This window comes from Monodelphis domestica, chromosome 1 (assembly GCF_027887165.1).
Source record: "Monodelphis domestica isolate mMonDom1 chromosome 1, mMonDom1.pri, whole genome shotgun sequence".
Classification (NCBI taxonomy): Eukaryota; Metazoa; Chordata; class Mammalia; order Didelphimorphia; family Didelphidae; genus Monodelphis; species Monodelphis domestica.
Window position 1 is genome coordinate 62642592 of NC_077227.1, and position 23492 is coordinate 62666083.

Below are 23492 nucleotides of genomic sequence, written 5' to 3' on the forward strand. Positions count from 1 at the left end.
TGCCACTTCCCCTCCAGCATTCATTACTTTCCTTTGCTGTCATGCTATCCAATCTGCTAGGTGTGAGGTGATACCTCAGAGTTTTTTTGACTTTCATCTCTCTGATTATAAGAGATTTAGAACACTTCTTCATGTGCTTATTAATAGTTTTGATTTCTTTGGCTGCGAACTGCCTGTTCATGTCCCTTGCCCATTTGTCAATTGGAGAATGGCTTGATTTTTTGTACAATTGATTTAGCTCTTTGTAAATTTGAATAATTAAACCTTTATCAGAGGTTTTTGTTATGAAGATTATTTCCCAATTTGTTGCTTCCCTTCTCAGGGAGAGAGAGCAAGTAGGTGGTATAGTCAGTTTAAATACCCATTTTGTTCTCGGCCCAGGTGAGGAGTCTTGTGATATTATAGGGCATTCTGGGAAGTGCCAAGGACTTCTGGGGATTGAAGTCTGGGGTTCAAATCTCCATTTTTACAATCATTGTATTGCTGAGAGTAGCTAAGTCTATCATAGTTGATCATTCTACAATATTGTTGTTACTGTGTTCTCCTGGTTCTGCTTATTTCACTCTGCATCAGTTCATGTAGGTCTTTCCAGTTTTTTCTGATATCCTGTTCATCATTCCTTATAGCACAATAGTATTCCATCAACATCAGGTACAATAATTTGTTCAGCCAGCTTTGCACAGTGGCAGTATCATAGCCAATGAGGTTTAACTGAAGTGTGATTATTGCTAATTGAAACAATTTGTTCAGCTATTCTCCAATTGATGGCAATCCCTTCAATTTTCAATTCTTTACCATCACAAAAAGAGCAGCTATAAATATTTTTGTACAAGTAGGTCTTTTCCTCCTTATTTTTTTAAAATTCTTTTGGGATAGAGATCTAGTAGTGGTATTATTGAATCAAGAAATAGTGGTATTATCTTTGTTGTTGTAGAGGATGTTGTATTAAGATACTCTGTAAATGTTCACAAAAGTATCTCTTCAGTTCTCCCCTCAGAAGGTAAGCCAGAAGTGATTTCCCTTTACCAGGCCAATATCAACTTTGCCTGGAGACTTTATATTATGAAAACACTATTTATTTATATTTAATAAATATGTATATAAGGATTAGTAACCAAGAAACATTAATAATAAAGAGGAACTAACTTTTCATTCACCTTCTACGTTTGCCTTATGCTGGACACTTCAGTTCTTCCTGCTACTCTGAGCCTGCCTAGCACTTACTAAAAAACCCACAATGCTATCTGACTAAAATCTACCTATAATCCTTATTAAAATTAACTTAATATTATTAAGGATGTCTCCAAGTAAAACCTAGTCAGATAGCCCAAAATGGCACAAGCTATCTAATCTGGGGGTACTCTGGGATGGCCCAGAGACTGGGCAAAAACAGGCCTTCTATCTTTCTTCAGAACTGTTCTTTAGGGGGCAGCTGGGTGGCTCAGTGGATTGAGAGTCAGGCCTCAAGATGGGAGGTCCTGTCTAGCCTCAGACACTTCCCAGCTGTGTGACCCTGGGCAAGTCACTTAACCCCCATTGCCTAGCCTTTACTACTCTTCTGCCTTGGAGCCAATGTGTTTTTTTAAAGAACTGTTTTTCATCACAGCAGATATAACATATTCTCTCTCCAAGATGATTTCTCCTGGTCAGGCAAGTAAGAACCTTGAAATGGATTTGATTTCTCTCTCTCCTATAATCAGCAGAGTCCAAGACTGAGTTGAGTCTGCCTTCAACAATAGTTAAGGACCAACTCCCCCTACTCACCAACTGTTAGTATTGTTATCTGCTTCTCTCCTTCCAGATTCTGATCTCACACACAGAGTTCTGTCTTGCCTTCAGCCTCAGAGACCCTTTCCCTAAAGTTCTTATCTTAATCAATACCTAATCTATAGTTCCCAAATCCTCATTACAATCAAAGGGTATGCATTGTTTTGTAGCCCTTTGGGCTACAGTGCCCTCCAGAATGGTTGGATCAGATCACAATTCACCCAGCAATGCATTAGTGTCCCAGTTTTGCCACATCCTCTCCAACATTTATCACTTTCCTTTATTATCATATTGGCCAATCTGATAGATATAGGTGGTACCTCAGAGTTATTTTAATTTACATTTTTTTTTCTAAAAGAGGGACTTAGAACATTTTTTCATCTGATTATTGATAGCTTTAATTTCTTCATCTGAAAACTGCTTATCTTGGTATATGGTGTGATTGATCTTGATCAACTCCTAATTTTTCCCATACTGTTTTCTAACTTTTCCATCAGTTTTTGTTGATATTGAATTCTTATTCCCAAAGCTGGGATCTCTGGGTTTATCAAACATTAGATTGGTAAAGTCATTTACCCCTAATCTATTCCATTGATCCAATACTCTATTTCTTAGCCTGTACCAGCTTTTTTTGATGATTACTGATTTATAGTACAGTTTCAGATCTGGTGCTACTAGGCCACCATCCTTCACTTTTTTTTTCATCAATTCCCTTGAAATTCTTGATCTTTTGTTCTTCCAGGTGAATTTTGTTATTATTTTTCTAGTTCTATAAAATAGTTTTTTTTGGTAGTTTTGATTGGTATGGCACTAAGTAAATTAATTTAGGTATTATTGTCATTTTTATTATATTAGCTCCTCCTATTCATGAACAATTCATGTTTTCCCAGTTGTTTAGATCTAACTTTATTTGTGTGAAAAGTGTTCTATACTTATGTTCATATAATTCCTGCATTTGTCTTGGCAAATAGGTTTCCAAGTATTTTATATTGTTTAGAGTTTTGCTGCTGGACTTTGTTGGAAAAATATAGAAATACTGATGATTTATATGAGATGATTTTGTATCTTGCAACTTTGCTAAAGTGATTATTTCAACTAGTTTTTTAGATGATTCTTTTGGATTCTCAAAGTAGACCATTATGTCATCCTCAAAGAGTGATAGTTGAGTTCTCTCGTAGCCTACTTTAACTCCTTCAGTTTCTTTTTTCTTCTCTACTTGATACCACTAACATTTCTAATACTTTAAATAATGCTGATAATGGTCATCTTTGCTTCATTCCTGATATCCTCTTTTGCAAATAGATAGATGCTACTTATTCTTTTAAGGAAAAGTCCATTTATTCCTAGGCTTTCTAGTGTTTTATTGTTGTTGTTGTTTTAATAGGAATGGGGGTTATATTTTGTCGAAAGCCTTTTCTGTAATTATTGAAATAATCATGTGATTTCTGTTATTTTGGTTATTGATATGGTCAATTATGCTGATAGTTTTCCTAATATTAAATCAGCCTTGCATTCCTAGTGTAAATCCCACCTGATCATAGTGAGTAATCCTTGTGATATATTGCTGTAGCTTCTTTGCTAGTATTTTATTTTAAATGTTTAATTGAACATCAATGTTCATTAAGGAAATTGGTCTGTAATTTTCTTTCTCTGTTTTCCATCTTCCTGGCTTAGGTAACAATGCTATATTTGTGTCTTAAACAGAATTTGGTAAAACTCTTTCTTTGCTTATTTTGCCAAATAGTTTAAATGGTGTTGGGATTAATTGTTCTTTAAATGATTGATTGAATTCACTTGTGAGTAAATCTGGCTCTGGGGACTTTTTCTTAGGGTGTTCATTGATGGCTTGTTCAATTTCTTTTTCTGAGATGGTTGTGTTCTATTTCCTCTTTTATTAATCTAGGCAATTTATAGTTTTACAAATATTCATCCACTTCACCTAGATTGTCAGACTTCTTGACATAAAATTGAACTAAAAAGCTTAGCTGATGCCCCTACAACAGTAGGTTCTCTTTCTTGACATTACTTGTATCCCTCCTCTACTGATGCAAGGATGTGAATAAATATGCATTGAAAATAAAAGGAGGTGAACTTTCAAGGCAAGATAAGAACTTATTAAGAGTGAGGCATAAAGTTGTTAATAAAATGAGTCACATAGACTATTTTTCCTCAGTTAGAAACCATGGTGGGAACTGAAAAGACCACTGTAAAGGAGGGAGTGGATGAGGTGGGGTAGTAGAAAAGTAGAAATTAACAACAGTTGGGAAAAGTGCACTGGCCTTCTTCAGGTGTGGCTGAAGCAGAAATTCAGGTCTCCTTGAATAAACTACTTCAGGGCTGTTCCATAGATGCGGTCTACAATTCCTGCCCCATTGAGCATTTGCCCAAAGGCTACCAACTTAAGGCAATCACTATTCATGGACAACCTCCAGAGCTAACTGGGTTCGGGGCTAATATAGGTTTTCTGGAACAGCTTAATGAAAGTATGGCTTTTGTTTTGATTTTGAGGGATGAGCTTTTGTTGAATTTGTTTTCCTTGAAAGCCGTGATCGTCTATTCCAAGTCAGAAGATGGGTAAGGGTTAAGCAACTGGGGTTAAATGATTCGTCCAGGGTCACATAGGAACTAGGAAGTTTCTGAGGCTAAATTTGAACCCAGGATCTCCTGTCTCCAGAGTTATTCCTCTCTCTATACACTGAACCACTTAACAGCCCCAAAATCTTTCATTAAGAATGTTTATTTTTATTTTTTTAAGTTTCAGAAAACAGTAAAACCTGAGTGTTAAACCAGAGGAGAACTGGGGAATTCCATGATTCTATTTTCTCAGGACACCTTGGGTAGTGTGTGAGCTCCTGGAACCCTCTACTGGCACCAGGCAGAAAGGGATTTCATTGAGGTTTTTTGTTTTTTTTTTGTCTGTCTTCGCTGGCAAGTTCATGGACTTTCTGGTTTTAAAGTTGACAAGAAACTATCTCCTCCTAGCAAGCTGAGAGGTACAGAAAAGGCGAGCTTGCCAGGCTGAAGTTACAGGAGCAATTCCGGGGAATGTAAGGACTAGACGATGGGCTTAAGTGACTTGCCCAGGGTCACAAAGCCAGGAAGGGTCTGAGGCAACATTTGAACCTAGGATCTCCCAGGGTCAATCTCAGCTCTCAATCCACTAAGCTACCCAGCTACCAAGCTAGTCCTAAAATTAGTCTTTTCTTAGAGTCTTTCTGTAATCAGGAAAATAGTTTCACCTGTTGGATAGGTGCACCAAACTGAAGTCCAAATTAGCACCTGATTTCCCTAAGTGCTTAGATACAAGGTACCACCCTTCTCTAACAATTTAGGTCCTTAGCAGCTTTTTAGTGGGTAAAATACCCCCACGGATATCACGGACTGGCCTTTGGAGAGCGCCTCAGGAAATAAAAGGAGGCGGGGCTCTTGGTTTCTCTTTGTGGGGACTTGAAGTAACTCACAAGTGGATGCTTTAAGGCTTCTCCATTCCTTCCAGTCCTTGGGAGCAAGATTTTTTATTCTTCCCGCAGCACTCCCTGGCACACCTCATTTGGATCCTGTCTTCTGCCTCGAAGGAACATGGACACCAAACCTCCACCCGATTCTTTGAGTAAGTGAAGCCTTCTATTCCACAAAGACTTGTTGAAGTTTGATGACTTTTCCTATGGGGATGATGGGTTGACATCTCTTCGGTGTCTTCAGGATTTCCGGACTTTGAAGGAATTTCAGCTGACAGGATGCTTCTGGGTTAGTGCTGGAATATTTTTATTAGCTCAGATTTCCCAGAAGTTCTCCTCGAGTTCAGGGTCAGATCCTTGGTCCTTGAAAAAAATGGTCAATGAATGAAAGTGTGAATGAATAGATGAAAGAGCCCAGTCTCTCCTCCAACTCTCCCCACTCCCAGGTTAATTCCAACCCTTTGCATTTTATTCTGAAATAATACATTGAGACCCCTTGTGAAATTGATTCAAACTGTCTTCCCTTCTGCCTGAACAGTCTTCCTAGTCCAGATTATCTAGGACGTGCTTATCAGTTTGCATATTTTATCACCCAAGGAGAATGCAAACTCCTAAATGTTAAGGGGAGTAGAGGGGAAGGTTGGAGGAAGAGGTTGCTTGTTATCTTCATTCTATCTCTATGTCTTGCATGTTGTCAGCAATAAATCTGTGGTGGGAAGGGCTTAAGTTGATGCTTGGAAACCTGCCTTCAAAAAAAGATTTTTAAAGTTACTATCAATGAAGGACTTTGTTTGGATGGTTTTCTTTCACTGGTGTCTTGAAAGAATTGTATATTAAGTTTTTTTTTTTAATTAAGCCCTTCCCTTCTATCTTAGAATTGATATTGGTTTCAAGACAGAAGGGCAGTAAGGACTAGGCAATTAGGGTTAAGTGACTTGCTCAGGATCACATGGCTACAAAATGTTTGCGGTTAGCCTGAGGTCAGATGAGAACACGGGTCCTCCTGACTCCAGGCCTGGCTCTCTATCCTGATCCACTTAGCTGCCCCAAGGGTTACATACTGTTAATTAACTTAAGTAAATCCCTTAGCTAAAGGGAGGATGGCTCAATGGGTATGATGAAGCTGATCCCAGAGCCAAGAAATTCAGAGGATTTAGAAGGGGGCTCACATATGGAGAGGCAAACATGGCATCATGAATTAAAAGATCTGCCCATAGAGTCATAAGACTCAAGTTCAAGTCCTGCCTCTGACATAGTTTGGTTGTGTGACCCTGAGTCAGTCTTTGAATTCAGGTAGAGCTCTAGGGAACTCAACCTAGTCTCCTTGAAGAAGTTCCTTGGTTGGTTTTTGTTTTGAAGTTGGGCCTATGATTTAATTGGTGGAGGGATCTGCCCTCTCTGCCCAGTGGAGAGAGAGAGGAGTCAGGGCTAGGAATAGACACAACTTCCTACCTTTTGGGGCAGTTGTTTCTCAGCATTTGCAATAGGCTTTTCAAGCCTGCAGCTTCTTTTTAGACACCCACAACCCTGGGCTTGATGGTAGATGAGCTAGAGATAAATACCTATAAACTACCCAAGGGCTATTCAGTTCAACAGGTACCAAATCCCTGTTTTGTACTCACATTCATGTATCTAGAGCTGGGGGCACCTGTGATATAACCTGAGTAAGGAGTAAGGGATGAGGAAGGGAAGATCTTTGCCATCCAAGAGTGGGATGGTAGAGAAAGTAATCACCATGGACAAAGTGGCAAGAAAGGGGGGATTTCAAGGGTCCAAGGGGTGAGAGAGGGGATTCCAAGCCTAGAGGATACCTGAGCCAAGACACTGAATGAGAGAGTGGTTGTTCAGCTGGGCTGGAGAATGTAGAAGTAAGCTGGAGAGGTAGGTTGGTTCCACATTGTAGTTAATTGACTTGCCACCAGATTCAGAGGCCTTTGCTTCATATACTCCACTTCTTTTCCCCTCCTTAAGAAATGAGGAGTAAATGAAAGAATGATGGTGGAGTTGATGGAGGGGAAGAGAATGGGGTGGGGGGAAGATATTTAAATTATTTGCCAATGTCAAGCAGTCAAGTGAATAAATGTGGAGGCAGAGCATCTATTTAAGGGAGGGTATTACAATAGGAAAGTCAAAAGTAATAACTTGATTGGCCTAAAAGTCTTGAGAAAAGGAAAGGGAACAAACAGATGTAAGGGGCATAATAAAGACCTGAGGACACACTTTATGGAATATTCCTAATGAAGGAAGAAGAGAATGAAAAGATAGGAATACTGGGCAAAGAGAAGGAGAAAAACACATCAGGGAAAGGAAGGGAGGGAGGATTAAAGACAGTTGTGTCCATTGCTACAGAGGCTTTTTGAAGGCTCAAAGCCATTATTCTACATGTGATCTAGTAAGAGAAGGAAATGCTCCAGTTTTTGTAAATTAACTCTCCAAATCTTTTCCCTCCCTTTCTCTTAGAGCCTGGCTCTAACCTACCTGCAAGAAGAAAACGAACAATATTTAGTAAAGCACAAAGAAATATTTTGATCGACTACTTTCAAAAGGACAACTACCCTGGTATAGAAGAAAGAGAACAACTTTCCAAGATGATCAATGTTCCCGAAGACAGAATACAGGCAAGTAGAGAGTTCATGCTGGTATGTTACATGTATAGAAATGATAGTTTCTACACATATATGTGTTTCTTTAAAGTTCCATTATATATAGCAAAAAATCTATTTAAAAAACAAAATCCTACATTGCCTCTCTTTTATCAACTTGACATTTACTCCTGTGCTGATGGAAAGTCTCCTTGAGTTTTTCTACTGACTTTTCACTCAAAGCCTGAGTTTGCCAAATGATAGATTCTATTAGAGTCCATCTGAAAGATTTGTACAAACTATCTTATGGCAGCATCCTATCCCAAGACTATGATTTACAGTGGAATCCCAGCTCTTTGAGCTTTAAGGGGAATCGTCATTGTTTTGGATATGTTGTGTGAAGATTGTATTTAGCTATCTCCTGATTGTAACAATGAAGGTACTTAGCTCTTCCTTTATTGGGAAGATTAAATTGTAATCCCCTATCTATTTTTAGATTTTAATCCCCAAGAAGTGTCAACTCAGTTTTAAAAGTAGATCTACCCATTTTAACCACAAAAGGTGTGATCTAACCACAAAAGGTGTGATCTAACCACAAAAGGTGTGATCTAACCACAAAAGGTGTGAACACCCATTTCATATATTGAGTGGGCATTCCTGGAGAGGAGGTCTGGTAGAAGTGAAATTTAGGGGAGGGGACTCAAGAGAAAAAGATCTTTTAAATAGAGGACCACAGAGGCCAGATAGAGGAGAGGTAGATCAATGAATTGATCACTCACCTGGGCTTGGAGTGAACATTCAGTCACTTGGAGCTGGAGGGAAGACAGACACTCGGACTTGGCTGTGGAACTCGACCCTGGAGGAGCTCATGCAGGAAACCTCAGACTGCTTTCCTTTTAGATGGTCACAGTGATAGGTAAAAGGCTGACCTAGTTTCCCTGCCTTTCTGGAGGTGTGAACCTCCAAGAAAGGCCCATTGTCTTGAGACTCTTTTCCCTGATTAGGGCCTTAGAATTTCTACCTGGCTTATGAGAAGCTGGGGCTTTCTCTCTCTCTCTCCCCTTTTATCTTTTCCTTAATACCTTCTCTCTATTGTAAATAAACTACCATAAATTACTTTTTATTTTAGCAATTCATTTTGGTATTTAGAAATTAAATCCCTAATGACCACCAATTAATATTCAAGTCCAACCATAAAAATTTAAGATTTTAACATCAGACCCTCATCACACTACATATTTGATGTGAAGTTTTTCCCAGCCTGCTATTTATACAATTATGAAAGGATCTGTTTTTTAGTACCATTGTTCTGAAAGATGTTTGATCTTTATATCTTCTGTTTTTCCATATGGCAAACTTTACCAGATGAGGCCTTTAAGAAAAAAAGTATTGGGGATTATTTTTAAGTTTATGACTATATCACTTCCCAGCCTTTTGGCTAAGATCAAGTGAAGTGTATGTCTCTTTAGGCCTTTATTTTAATCAGATGAAGAAATCTACCAACATGAGAAATGTCTTTTTTATCAACTTGTCCTGTCATGTTTATTTAGATAAATCTATCATAATGAGAAATTGAGGCACAAAGGTTAATCTCTTTACTGGCAAGACTAGCAATTACCAATAATAGAAGTCAATAGTCCCTCAGTAACCAAAGACCCCCTATCAGCCCAGCCTTTTTGTACAGTTTAATGGTTATATAGGGTCCAGAGATATACTCTTAATTAAGATTGTGATTGGTTATTTTTATTTTTTCATTTATTTGAATATTTTCTCATGGTTACATGACTCATGTTCTCTCCCTCCCCTGTCCTGGATCAAACAGGAAATCTCCTCTGGTTTAGTTGCCTTATTATTCAAAACCTATTTCCATATTATTCTTATTTGTAATAGAGTACTCTTAAAAAAAAAAAACCAACCCCCAAGTCATATACCTATATAAATGAGTGATAAATCATGTTTTCTTCTCAATTTTCACTCCCACAGTTCTTTCTCTAGATGTGGATAGCATTCTTTTTCATAAGTCCCTCAGTATTGTCCTGGATCATTGCATTGCTATTAGTAGAAAAGACTATTATATTTGATCTTTCCATAATGTTTCTGTTACTGTGTACAATGTTCTCCTGGTCCTGCTCATTTCACTACACTTCAGTTCATGGAGGTCTTTCCAGTTCATATAGAAATCAAGCAGTTTATCATTTTGTATAGCACAATAATATCCCATCACCATCATATACCACAATTTTTTCAGCCATTCCCCAATCATGGGACACTCCCTCATTTTCCTTTTTTTTTCCCCATCACAAAGGTGTAACTATAAATATTTTTGTAAAAACACTTTTTAAAATTTCTTTGGGGTACAAATCCAGTAGTAGTATTGCTGGATCAAAGGGCATGCAATAATTTGGGCATAATCCCAAACTTCCTTCCAGAATGGTTGGATCAATCCACAACTCCACCAGTAATGCATTAGTGTCCCAATTTTGCCACATCCCCTCCAACATTTATTGTTTTCCTTAATCTGTCATATTGGCTAATCTGCTAGGTATGAGGTGGTACCTCAGAGTTGTTTTGATTTGCATTTCTCTAATCAGGAGAAATTTAGAACCCTTTTTCACATGATTATTTATAGTTTTGATTTCTTCATCTGAAAATTGCCTATTCATATCCCTTGACCATTTTTCAATTGGGGAATGGCTTGATTTCTTATGAGTTTGACTTAGTTCTGTATATCTTTTGGAAATTAGATGTGATTGATTCTTAATTTCACTATCAGACCATCTGAATAATCATCATCATAGCAACATTCTCTCAAAGGCTTCATGACAACTCAACCCCCCTGTGCTCTCCTCCCAGATTAGGGATATTCCAGAGTCCATGGCATTATGGAGGGGCAAGAGACTTAGTCATCTTCCTATAAAATTCTCCAGAAGGTTCCTTATCTACCTGCTCCCTGTATTAATGGAGCCCAACTCTAGGAAAACATCTTGGGACCACACCAAATTATCCTTCATCTATCTTTCTCATCTACTTCAACTGACATGCTTGTTTTGCTTGCTTACTGAGATGTAGGCATTAGACCTGCACAGTAACACTGTAAGCCTTAAAGCCTTATAGCTTGATTACAATGGTTCCTGTGATGATGAACAAAACTCTTAACCATTGATCAGTTTTACAATGTTTAGAGAAATACCTGTTTAAAGAAACAACAATTGACCCCTTTTCATGATAAGGTAAAAATAAAATTGAAGTGTGGTTAATGGACATTATGACATTTCCTCTCCCCATTTAGGTCTGGTTCCAAAACAGAAGAGCTAGAAGATCATTGAATCCAAAACAGCTTCCATCTCAACCTTCTACAAGCTTAGGTGAAATTCAGGGAGAGGACCTCTCTGAAAATGCTCTGTCATCACCCAGTATGTCTGGGTCTTCCTCCAGCACAGATGAAGAGCCTAGTCAGGAAGTTGGCCAAAGGACTAGCTGCTCCCCAAAGAGAAAGAAGGTGGATTCAGCCACTGAGGATGCTTGCTCAAGTGCCCAAGGACATTACTCTGATTCCTCCCCAACCACAAATGCCTCAACTGAACTTCAGCTTTGTACAATGTCCCAAAGAAGTTCCAGTCAGTGTGCACCTTCCTCAGCTCTTCAGAGTACACCTGGGCCACAAAACTATGGCCCACACACCTCTTATGAGCCTAGTCAGGAAGCTGGTCAAAGGACTAGCTGCTCCCCAAAGAGAAAGAAGGTGGATCCAGCCACTGAGGATGCTTGCTCAAGTGCCCAAGGACATTACTCTTATTCCTCCCCAACCACAAATGCCTCAACTGAACTTCAGCTTTGTACAATGTCCCAAAGAAGTTCCAGTCAGTGTGCACCTTCCTCAGCTCTTCAGAGTACACCTGGGCCACAAAACTATGGCCCACACACCTCCTATTATGGAGTGAACTCACTACCTCATGGTCAAGAGCAAAACTGGACAAATAGACAGATTTATTTAAAATATTACCTGTTGCCTTTTCAGCATGCAGAAGAGCTCCCATGTCAGCTGCAGCAATATGAACCTCAGCAGTCAGCAGCCCTGTTGCTCTTGGTGCCTCAACTCCCCACCTTCCAGACACAACACATAACTCCATCTCTGAATCAAGCACCAGAAGAGCTTCAAGGCCAGCCATGGCCACCTCCATTGTTGATAGGGGAAGAGCACCAACAAGAACTGATTCTCATTGATCTATCCAAGAGAACCATTGGACTTGAGTCTCCATGGTTGCTTCCTGATGGAGATCCAGCTGACTCCCTGGAGGCTGCCCCACAGGGCAATCCGAACATCCTACAGGAATATCAGACATGTTCTGGAATATATGACCAGAAGGATGTCACCCATTCACACTTTTGGAAACTGGAGAGAGAGGGTGAAACAACTGAAGAAATGAAGAGAGGGGAAAAAACTGATCCTCCCCTCTCTTCCCCTGGGGGAAGATAGCACAATTTGTCTTCCAGAGGGACAGAATATGTCTCCTCAAAGATTGGGTTTGGGAGGTGGAGGTTAAGGACTGGAGGAGAAGGTCTTAGAGAAATGACCCACAGCCTCCCTTCTTAATTTTGGCTGTTGCTGAGAGGCAGGGTAAACTTCCTACCTCTGGATCCTCCCAGTATCCCAACTGCCACCCTTCCATTTGAGACCTATTTCACTCCTTAGCTCCGGTCTTGAACTATTCTCCCTTTTGGGAAATAGTATGATTCTCCCCAAAGCTTCAGTCTCCTTCTTTGATATCAGAATGCAGTCAGACCTATCTAAAAGGTAACACTTTATTCTTGAGGACTCGCAGGGCAGGGAGAATGAAGGTGTTGGTTGAGGAAAGTGGGAGATAGAAATCCTTATAGCTTAGCAACTGACCTCCCATCCAAATCCTGAGGGGTTCAAGCTGTCTGCCTGACAGTTGTTGGGTTTGTCCTTCCTTCGAAGCTAATCTGGCTATGAGTTGAAGTTCAGGACAATTAGGGGAAAGAGAGATCTTCTCAGTAGATAGCTTCCTATGACGTCCTAGTCTACTTTTGTCTTCAGCTGGAACCAGAGGGATTTAGGGGTTCACTGGAAAGTAGTCAATGTGCAGAGGGATCCTCCAATTCAGAGGTCCTCTTTTCAGACTGTGCCCTCCAAAGAGAGCTGGTCAGAAGTGAGCTGACAGTTTTGAATTCCCCCAGATCATCTGTGTTTCTTCTTGGAATCTTGAGTCTTCCTTGCCCTTCCCCAGCTTGGGCTGTTCCTTTGCATTGCTGGATCTGATTTTTTTCCTTTTGCAACTTCTCTCTCTTACAAATTCCCCCTTTTTCATCTTATGCAGGTTTGTCACCTTGACAATTGCACTTACCTTACTTACTTTTCCTTACTTACTTTAGTTTCTTAGTATTAAATTTCTATCTATATTCTGTACCCTACATCCCCCTCCCAAAATAAAAAATCTTTTGACACTTAACTATGTTTTACTCCTAACTTAAGCTTAATTTGGCTAATTAAAACTATGCTAAAATAGGGGTTCTGGGAAAAGATTCAGAGTAGGTGTGTTTTGTTACAAAGGTTGATATAATTCAGTAACATGTATTTGGACTAACAATGTCCTATAACAATATGTAACAATGTTAATTTAACTATCTAGGTAATATTTTCCCAACTCCCTATATTATCTTATGCTTTCTTAACTTCTCTAGCTATTGCAATTTCTTTAACATTTAAGAATTTGTATGTGTTCTATGTTATGCTAGTTCTATTCTTTGCCTCTCACTGGCTCTCTAAACTTTGAACTTCCCTTTTCAGTCCTGACTATCCTCTTTCCCTGATTTGAGTTATGTTAAGATTGTTAGGTGATTCCTCCCCTATGTTAGTGCTCTAAAATTCACACGTGCATGTGTGTTTTCTGTACAATCATTACATATGATACAAACTTTATACATATTAAATATATACATGAGTTCTGCTTTGGAGTCAACCAGACAGAAAAGTTTTTTTCTTGTTCTATTCTTCCTGTTTGAGTCTTGTAAGAACTTTATAAGTTTGTACATTTTTCATTATCATGGACCTTGCTTATCTACAAGGCCCCTAAATCAGTGTGTTTCATGATTATGTTCTAAATATGTTGTGTGGTCTGTGCATTCTTACTCCCCGAAGATGAATCTTCTTCACATATTGATTGATGTTTCTATTTTCTCATTGCACATTTATGTGCATGTTGCATGCATGTCCTTAATGTGAAGTTAATATGCATGGTGCTTCATCTTAAGTGACATGTTCTTTGAAGTTCCTTTTACCCTACATAGTGTTCCTTTTGTCCACTTAAAGTCTCTGATGTCCTGGAAGGATTTTTTCCTGGTCCTGATGGCTTCATCTTTGCAGGAGACATATCTGTCATCTCACTTTAATAGTAGCCTTCTCTCTCCTTGCACTGGAACATGCATATATGTAAGATTTGTTGCTATAGTATGAGTGTGTAAGATTGGTTGATATTGTGTGAGTGTAAATCTGATTGGTTAAGATTATGTGAATGTGGGTAAGACTTTGTGGAGTTTTCCTTGTTTGCCTTCAGATTTTTTTGAATATATGTAATGTCCTTCATGTCATAGAAAGTATGAGTGAGAGAGGAGAATGGAGAATTAGATAGATATAAAGGGAGAGTAATGGGTTTTCTGCTTCTTGGATTATGATCAGTCTTTCTTCTGTCATCATTCATATCTCAGTATCACTTTGTTCAGGGCTGCGTATAGCTTGTTTTCCTTATTCCTGTCAATTTCTCAATGGGTTAGTACTTCTTGTGTATCGTCCGGGGCATTTTCTGATCTGATTTCGTCTGGGCCAACTAGGACAAAGTAGTGTTTGACATGTGAAGCATTGTACCATGGTTCTTTTCCTATGATTTTGATTGACATAGAGGTTGTAAAATTGCAACTCGGAATGATCCATTCCATTTTGGATCTGTTGCTGTGCTTCTTGTAAAGTTTTTCACATATGCCATGTCTCCAGAGTTGATGTTGTGTACAGCAAAGTGCACCATTAAGCCTAGATTGAGTAGTTCTTTCAGTCTGTCCGGTATATTTGTCAGGTAAGTGTGTAACTGGCACTCCCCTCCCAGCATGGAAATGTAAGAATACTTTGCAGTCCTTCCATGCCAGAGAGGCTGTCCAAACAGTAATTTATATGTGGATATGTGCAAATCTTCCCTGGGCTTTGTCCTCAGGTGGAATAGTGCAAGTGGGAGAACTTCTGTCCACTTGAGGTGTGTTTGTGCACATAATTTTCCCACTGCAGTTTTAAGTTCTCTATTCATTCTTTCCACCTGTCCCAAACTGCCCAGATGGTAAATTGCATGTAGATTTTCTTCTAGAGACTTGTAAGATTTTAGCTGTGAAATGAGACCCTCTATCAGAATCTATGCTGTCTGGAATGCCATATCTGGGGATGATCTCTTTTAGGAGTGTCTTGACTACAAAGGCTGTGTTATTCTTCTTGGCTGGGTATGCTTCTGTCCACCAGGTCAACCTGTCCACCATCACTAGGGCATACTTATATCCTTTGTCACTAAATATGTTAATATGATCTATCTGCAAACATTTGAATGGCATGACAGCTAACAGTCTACCCCCTAATGCTTTGCTTTTAAAATGACCTTGGTTGTATTGCCTGCAAAGATCACATGCCTGGCATACTCTTACATATGTAGATATCCCTGGTGCTGCCCCAAATCTCCTAATTTCATCTAACAATGCCATGGTGCCATAATGTCCTTTGGAATGCATGCCATTGCAGAGATGGTAGTACAATATCCTGGGCAAAATGGGTTTCACTCCTTCTGCTATCCAGATCCCATTCACTAGTTTTGCTTCCAATTGTTGTTTCCATGGCTGAACCTCTCCTTCATTGTAAGCTTGTATGATATCTTGCTTTTCTACTAGAGAGAAGTTCAGCACATGTATGGGACCAAATCTGGCTGCAAATTTTGCATATCCCTTGGGATATCTTATCTTTGCCAAAGGAGTGAGCTTTGCAATGTATTATAGCTACTTCTCTTGGAAAAAGAATTCCATCTAAGAGTTGTTATAAATTTCCCATAAGCTATGTGTTTCCCAGCTGATGTAATGAACTCTTTATTCTTACATATATCCCCTGTACCATGAAGAACCGAAAATGCATAATTTGAGTCATGGTAAATGTTGATTCTTTTGTCTTTGCCTAAGATGAGAGCAATGGTAAGAGCTTTTAGTTCTGCTCCCTAAGCACTGATATGGCTAGGCAGAGAGACATGCCATAGCATGTCAGTTTGTGTAACTACAGATGTACTAGTGACTCTTTTATTTTGGTGTATGTAAGAAAATCCATCAGAAAACATTTTCAGGTCAACATCAATGATTGGAGTATCTTTCAGATACTGTCTGGATTTCTGCACTAGTTCTATTGTTTGTGCACAGTCGTGCAGTGGCTCTCCTGCTAAAGGTAAGTCAGGAAAAGAGTTGCCAGATTTAATAGTGCACACCAGTATAGGGACAGGTTTTAATTGTCTAGCAGGATGACTTTATATTGGGATAATCTGGCAGATGTAAATACTTGCATGTTAATCCTTTTTAGAATCTTCTCTATTTGATGAGCAGAGTATACATGTAATCTGCATCTGTGTTGCAGAAAATCCCTAAGGAGTGTAAAGCAGGGAGTTCAATAGAAGCTGTGGGTGTGACAGGAAGACCTCAAAAAGTCAAAAAGCTAGAACCAAGAATGGTTTCACTTGGACCTCTAAGTATAGAACACTCTTTTCTTTTAATGCCAAATTCCCCAATGAATTTAGTGAATAGGGATCCTCTTCGTAAATTGAGAGCAATTGTCCTAGTCTACTTTTTGTCTTCAGCTGGAACCAGAGAGATTTATGGGTTCACTGGAAAGTAGTCAATGTCCAGAGAGATCCTCCATCTCAGAGGTCCTCTTTTCAGACTGTCCCCTCCAAAGAGAGAACTGGTCAGAAGTGAGCTGACAGTTTTGAATTCCCCCAGATCATCTGTGTTCCTTCCTGGAATCTTGAGTCTTCCTTGCCCTTCCCCCACTTGGGCTGTTTGCATTGCTGGATATGATTTTTTTTTTTTCCTTTTGCAACTTCTCCCTCTTACAGTCGCCAAATGTCTGGCTGATTCCCAAGGATATATGGCTGATCCTGATGAGTATCTGACTGACTTTCTCAGTGATTGGTTGGAGACACCAGATGACAGATTCCTAAATCTCTCATATTGAGATACCTTAATATCTCTACTAAATGGTGAATTTTCAGTTAAATGAGAAATAGAGATCTCGAGTTATTTTGAGGAATATGGATAGCATGGTGTGATAGGCACTATAATAAAATCTTTGTCTTATTCTGTCAATTAAGGGTAGATTTCATCTGTGAGTGCTTGAGCAGATCCAAGGCCAACCTGAGTGGTGGGATAGGATTTTGATTTGTTTGGGGTTTTGTTTTTTAAGTTTGTGTTCTGAAGGGTCAGTATTCATTTCAGAATTAAGTTGAGCTTTGAGTAATGACAGCAAATAAAAATACTCCAAGGTTTAACACTGATAGGAGTATTACTATGCTTTCAACGTCCTTAGACAACTCTAAGACCATAAGCTTCAGAGAATGTTCACTTACGTTGGAAAGAGACTCTCCCCAGAAGCTCTATACACATAAGAATCACAATTCAGAGCTGTATTCAAAACCAAACACAGTAGTAAATATATTTGTGTTTGTATGTGAATAAATGCTATGTTATTATGTACTATAACACATTACCCCCAAAGTATAAATTCATTAGTCCATTTATCCTATAATCCTCTTCATTGCAAATTTCACAAAGTCTTTTAAATTCATAAATTTTCAGTCTTTTAACAATGTCCATTAACTCCTGAATTCTCTTCATCTGCATTGTCCTCTTCTATTCTCTTCTGAAGGAATGGTCCTCTCCTTACTGATCTTTTTGACTGTAGACTCAATTTGACTGATGACTCTATCTTTCTGCAATCTCTTCTTCATTTTCTTCTTCTACAATGATTTGTACATTTTCATTATTTATACCATGTGCTAATTTTATATGTGAACAATGATGTCAGGAATCTATCCAAAAGTTTTACTGAAGATGGAGAAACTAGCACAATAGTGTAAGAACCTAGCCAAGTTTCCTGTGTTGCTGATGTTTTAGCAAAATTTTTTACATATACCATATCTCCTGGTTCATAATTATGAAGAGAATAATCCAGAGGACCCGTATGAATTAATACTCCCATATCATGTAATTCTTTTAGTCTTTGTTTTTGTAAAGCACTTAAGTAAGAAGCCAGTTGACAGTCTCCTCCTAAGAGAGATGTATATAGACTGTCATAGAAGTTTTTGCTTGTAGTGGAGCATGTCCAAAGAGCATTTCATGGATGATATATGTAAATCTGCTCTTGGCCTCATATGTAGGTAAAACAAAGCTATGGGAAGAATTTCTGGCCATTTGAGATGAGTTTCAGCACAGAGCTTTCCCACGATAGTATTTATTTCCTTATTTACATGCTCTACTTGCCCTGAATTTTGTGGATGATGAGGCACATGATATTTTGGTGTTATTCCTAGATTTTCATAGACTCTTTTCAGGATATTATGAGTGAAATGGAATTCTTTATCAGAGTCTATTGTTAATGGTACTCCAAATCTAGGTATAATTTCCTTAATCAACACTTTCACCACAAAGCTAGCTGTATTTGTATTTGATGGAAAAGCTTCAGGCCATTTGGTTAATCTATCAACAATTACCAAGCAAAACTTGTATCTTCCAGCTTTTGGCATGCTGATATGATCATTCTGCAGATTCTCAAATGACAATATGCTAAAGGTCTACCACCTAAACCTTTTTGTTTGAATGATCCTTGATTGAATTTTTGGCAAACAGAACAGCTGGAGCAGATCTTATTTGCTACAGTACTTATTCCAGGGACAAAACATTGTCTCTTTACAGTATCAGTTTGAGTACAAAAATGACCTTTTGTGTGAATGGCTTGACACAAATAGGTATACAGGTCTTTTGGTAACAGCTGTTTTCCTATATCTGTTAACCATATGCCATGTTCTTTTCTTGCTCCAAGCTTCTCTTTCCATTTTTGTATTTCTGCATGTACATAAGCTTTTTCTAGATCATCAGATTCTATAGTTGATAAGTTCATAATATACACTGGGGCATTTCTGGCAGCAAATTTTGCAGTTATATTAGTTCTGATTTCCTTTAGCAACTGAATCTCTTCTACTAGTATGACTTCTACAATAGATTACCGCTAGTTGTTTAGGCTTCTGGATAGCATCCAACAACTCAGCTATTATTTCTGCATGAGCAATTGGTTTTTCCGATGTAGTGATAAAACCTCGTTGTTTCCAGTTCCTTCCTGTAGCATGACAAATGGGAAAAGCATAATGTGAGTCTGTGTAAATGTTTGCACTTTTACTATCTGCCAGAAGACATACTTGCTTCAAAGACCAACTCTGCATTTTGAGGACTAAGGTTACTAGGTAATGATCCATACCACAGTGTCTCAAATTCTGGGACAATTGCAGCACCTGTACATCTAATTCCATTGCACAAATATGAAGAACCATCTGTGAATAAAACCAAATCTGCATTTTCAATCGGAGTATCTTTGAAATCCATCCTTGGCATATCCACTAGATCTAATTCTAAACATTCATTTTTTGGCAAATCAGGAAGAAGTGTAGCTGGATTTAATACACTGTACCTTTTCAACGTGATGCTTTCACTACCTAGAAGTATAATTTCATACTTAGATATTTGTTGGTCTGAATATGCTTGAGTATAAAATTTACTCGTTAGTGTTTCTATTTGATGTGAACAAAATACTGTCAATGGACATCCCAAAACTAAATCTGATTTCTGAACTAACACAGCTGCAGCAACTGTAACCCTTAAACAAGGAACTGTACCTGCAGCAATTGGATCTAGCTGACAACTATAGTATCCAATTGGACGATAACTTTGTCCTAAAGTCTGTGTCAGTACACCAGATGCAATTCCTTTTGGCTCATCCACAAATAATTGAAAAGGTTTAGTATAGTCTGGGATTCCAAGTGCTGGTGCAGATAAAATAGCTTCCTTAAGCTTACTTAAGGCTTGTAGATGTTCAGGTTTGAGTTTTAGAGGTTCTGGTTCTGTATTCCTTGTTAGATCTGTTAAACATTTAGTAATTTCATTATACCCAGGTACCCATTTTCTACAAAAACCAGTTGTTCCAAGAACAGCTCTGAGTTGCTTCTTGGTCTTAGGTGCACCCAGTTTCTGGATATCAGCTATTCTTTTCTTAGTGATACTTCTGGAACCCTCTGACAACACAAAACCAAGATATTCAACATGAGGCAAAACTCATTGAAGTTTTGCTTTAGAGATTTTATGTTCATGCTTATGTAAATTAATCAAAAGAATCTTGCTATTTCTTAAACACACTTTAGCAGATGGAGGTGCTAGGAGGATATCGTCTACAAAATGTACTATTTTACTTTTTTTGAATGATATTGTTTTAAGATCTCTGTTCAAAATTTGAGAGAATTGGCTCAGGCTATCACAGTAACCTTGTGGAAGATAAGTGAAAGTCCACTGGGTACTGTCCCATGTGAAAGCAAAGATCTTTTGAGAATCCACGTGAATTGGTATCAAGAAAAACGCTGAACATAAATCTACCATGGTGAAATATCTTGCTTGACTTGGAATAGATGAGATTATAGCAGCTGATTTTGGTACTATAGGATGAGTCTTTATTACATGATCATTTATAGCTCTCAAATTCAGTATGAATCTATAGACAATTCTGCCATCTTGATTGAGCTTTTGTTTCTTTATTGGCAGTATGGGAGTATTGTAATTTGAAAAATATGGTATTATGATCCCTTGTTGAATAAAGGACTTAATAATAAGTCTTATTCCATCTATAGCTTCTTTACTCAAAGGGTATTGAGGAACACAAGGAACTGATCCTTCCTTGGTTCTCACTATTATTACTGGATTAGCTGATTTTAATAGGCCTACATCTGTGGAAGACTTTGCCCATAAATCTTCTGGTATCTCCTCAGGAATAGGATAGATGGGATTCAACTCATTCTCTGCACTGACTGAATCTAAGAACAGCAATGGAAAAGCTTTCAGAGATTCTTCTGGGAGTTGTAATGATATATCCTCAGTGTCAGTACTTTGAATCGTTGCTCGCAATTTACAAAGCAAGTCCCTCCCAAGAAGGTTCATTGGACATTCTGGAATTCAAAGAAATGCATGCTCCATGGTTAATGGACGTAAGGTAATTATTTTAGGTTGTAATTTTGCTACTATCTCTGGTTTTCCAGTAGCTACAATCACTACCATAGTACCAACAGCTTTACGATCTTTAGGAAGACTTTGCAAAACTGACTTTCTGGCTCCAGTATCCACTAAAAGATCATATATCTGATCCCCTATAGTTACAGAAACAAAGGACTTAGTACTATTTGGAGGTTGGAAGGTTTCAAGAATTGGCTCAAGCACAGGAACATCAGTACAAAGCTCAGTCATATCCTGTCCATCCAAGTCTACATCTGCTTGAATTACATGACTTTCCCAGGATTTTGCATCATCAGCTTTTATATTACTCTTATTGGTCCTTAAATTCTCCATCTTAGTATCATTGTTCCCATTTACAATTTCATTATCATTATTTAGTTTATATTCTTCATTAATTTCTCTTATTTTACATTCATTAGGATTTTCTATTAAATTCATATTACGATGTTCTTTCTCTGTTCAGTTATTTACACCAATTATAGCCTCCTTTGATTCAATTAATTCATTTGTATCACCATGTATTTTATTTTCATTACTCCCAATTTCATTTATCCTCAACTCATTTTCATTTATATCACACTAATTTCTTGACTTATTCTCATGTGTTTCTAGGGGAAACCTCATAAGGCACTAGGATTCTTACTGTGGTCACCCTTTACAACTTGGCTGTATTTAGGTCTAGCTCCAGCATTTACCCAAGACTGCATAGTATTTAAATCTGGCTCTTGTTGTCCCTGGCAATAGGCATTCTGACATTGATTTGTATACCTATTTCGATTATTGTTGTTATTAGTATTCCATTTATTATTATAATTATTATTACTACTCCTGTTATTGTATCTATTAAGCCCATTATTTAATTGTCTTCTAACCTGATTCCTGAATCTGCAGTCCTTGTACAGGTGTCCAATACAATCACACAGGAAACAGTGCCAAGGGCCCAATATCTCATTAGGCTTATAATTGTTATTATTATACTTTGATGGTAGAGATCTCAATGCAGCCACAGCTTTTATTTCTTTAATTTCACTATCTTTGGCCTTCATTTCAGCTTCTTTTAATTTCCGTTTTATGTCCTCAATAATGGTATCTCTCTCATCATTTTTATCCTCCAAGTCAGTAGTCAAATGTGTAGTTTTTTTTCTGTAAGTCATCCAAATCTAACTCTTCCCAGTCAGGGTAATTTGTTTTAAAAAATTGTCTGATCTTTTGGACTGCATTCTTTACAAAGACCCTCTTAATATTTGCAATTGAGTTTTCTTCCAGTGGATCCATCCCTAGTAAAGTTTCAGCTGCCTTGGTTATCCTTTCCAGGAAAACCGCAGGAACTTCAGAGATCTCCTGTTTTATAGCCTAAAATTTTGACCATGAATTGGGCCTTTTGGTATATCTCCCCATTGCCTTCAGGATTGCATCTCTTGCTTCTACTAATGTATCATAAACCTCCTCATCAGATATATCCAACTTTAAGTCCTCTGGCCAAGATTGCAATAAAGGATCTGTTCTTTCTTTCTGTATAAATTTGGTTCTCTTTCTGTCAAGACCTCTTTCATCAGTAGGGCAAAATCATTGAAATCTGGATCGTATAATTCAATTGCCATATGCATCTCTTTAATTTATTAGGTTCGTTATTGAAATTTGGGGTCCTCCTTTTGATGGATTTCAGGTCTTCTGGGGAAAATCTCTTCTGCATCTTTACTTTAGGGACTTCATTTTGCTTTACCACTGGCATATCCCTAAGTGGGCATGAAGTAACTATTCCTGATGCTTCTTTTTCTAGTCTATTTAGATTTTTCCATTAGTGTTTAATCTGTTGTTATCATGTGCAAAACCTTGATTCATATTCATGCTTATAAATTGCTCTAGTGTATCCAGTTGAGTTTTTATTTGTATAATAAAAAATCATCTTTATGTCAGAATCCCTTCTGAACCAGGTTACCAGATCTTTAAGATGCTTAACATAAAGGTACACAGAGGCATGGAGACTTATAAACAATACAGCCACAGATCACAGCAAGGGGAACATATGCCATAATGTCACAGAGCTTTAAATTCATCAATGGCTTCATATAATCCATAGTAAAAACATAATGGCTATAACTAGGAAATGACAGAAATATAAAATATGGAATATACATCAAATAATTGAAAAACATCACTAGCATATTGCTAAACATGTCTACTGACATGCCAGCTTCCATTGTAAGATTATTAAAAATAATATTATTACAGTGTAACTTGTACATATAACAAAGAAAACAAACACAAATAAATTTAAAAAATTCAAAAACAGTTTTTTTTCTCAAGATGGCTGCTGGGGATCTGTGGTGCAGCT

At 38.0% G+C, this 23492-nt stretch overlaps 1 protein-coding gene and 1 non-coding gene across 2 annotated transcripts; both read left to right on the forward strand.

Moving 5' to 3' along the window:
- The first annotated feature begins 671 nt into the window (after positions 1-671).
- Positions 672-808, forward strand: LOC130456800 (U4 spliceosomal RNA). The gene has a single exon (XR_008915829.1). It is a non-coding gene; the product is annotated as a U4 spliceosomal RNA (small nuclear RNA).
- Positions 809-4668: 3860 nt separating this feature from the next.
- Positions 4669-23076, forward strand: LOC130454616 (homeobox protein OTX1 B-like). The gene is made up of 3 exons (XM_056799919.1): positions 4669-5377; positions 7686-7843; positions 11097-23076. Exons 1-3 carry the CDS (start codon positions 5347-5349, stop codon positions 12282-12284), a joined length of 1377 nt encoding a protein of 458 aa, XP_056655897.1. The 5' UTR covers positions 4669-5346; the 3' UTR covers positions 12285-23076.
- Positions 23077-23492: the final 416 nt, after the last annotated feature.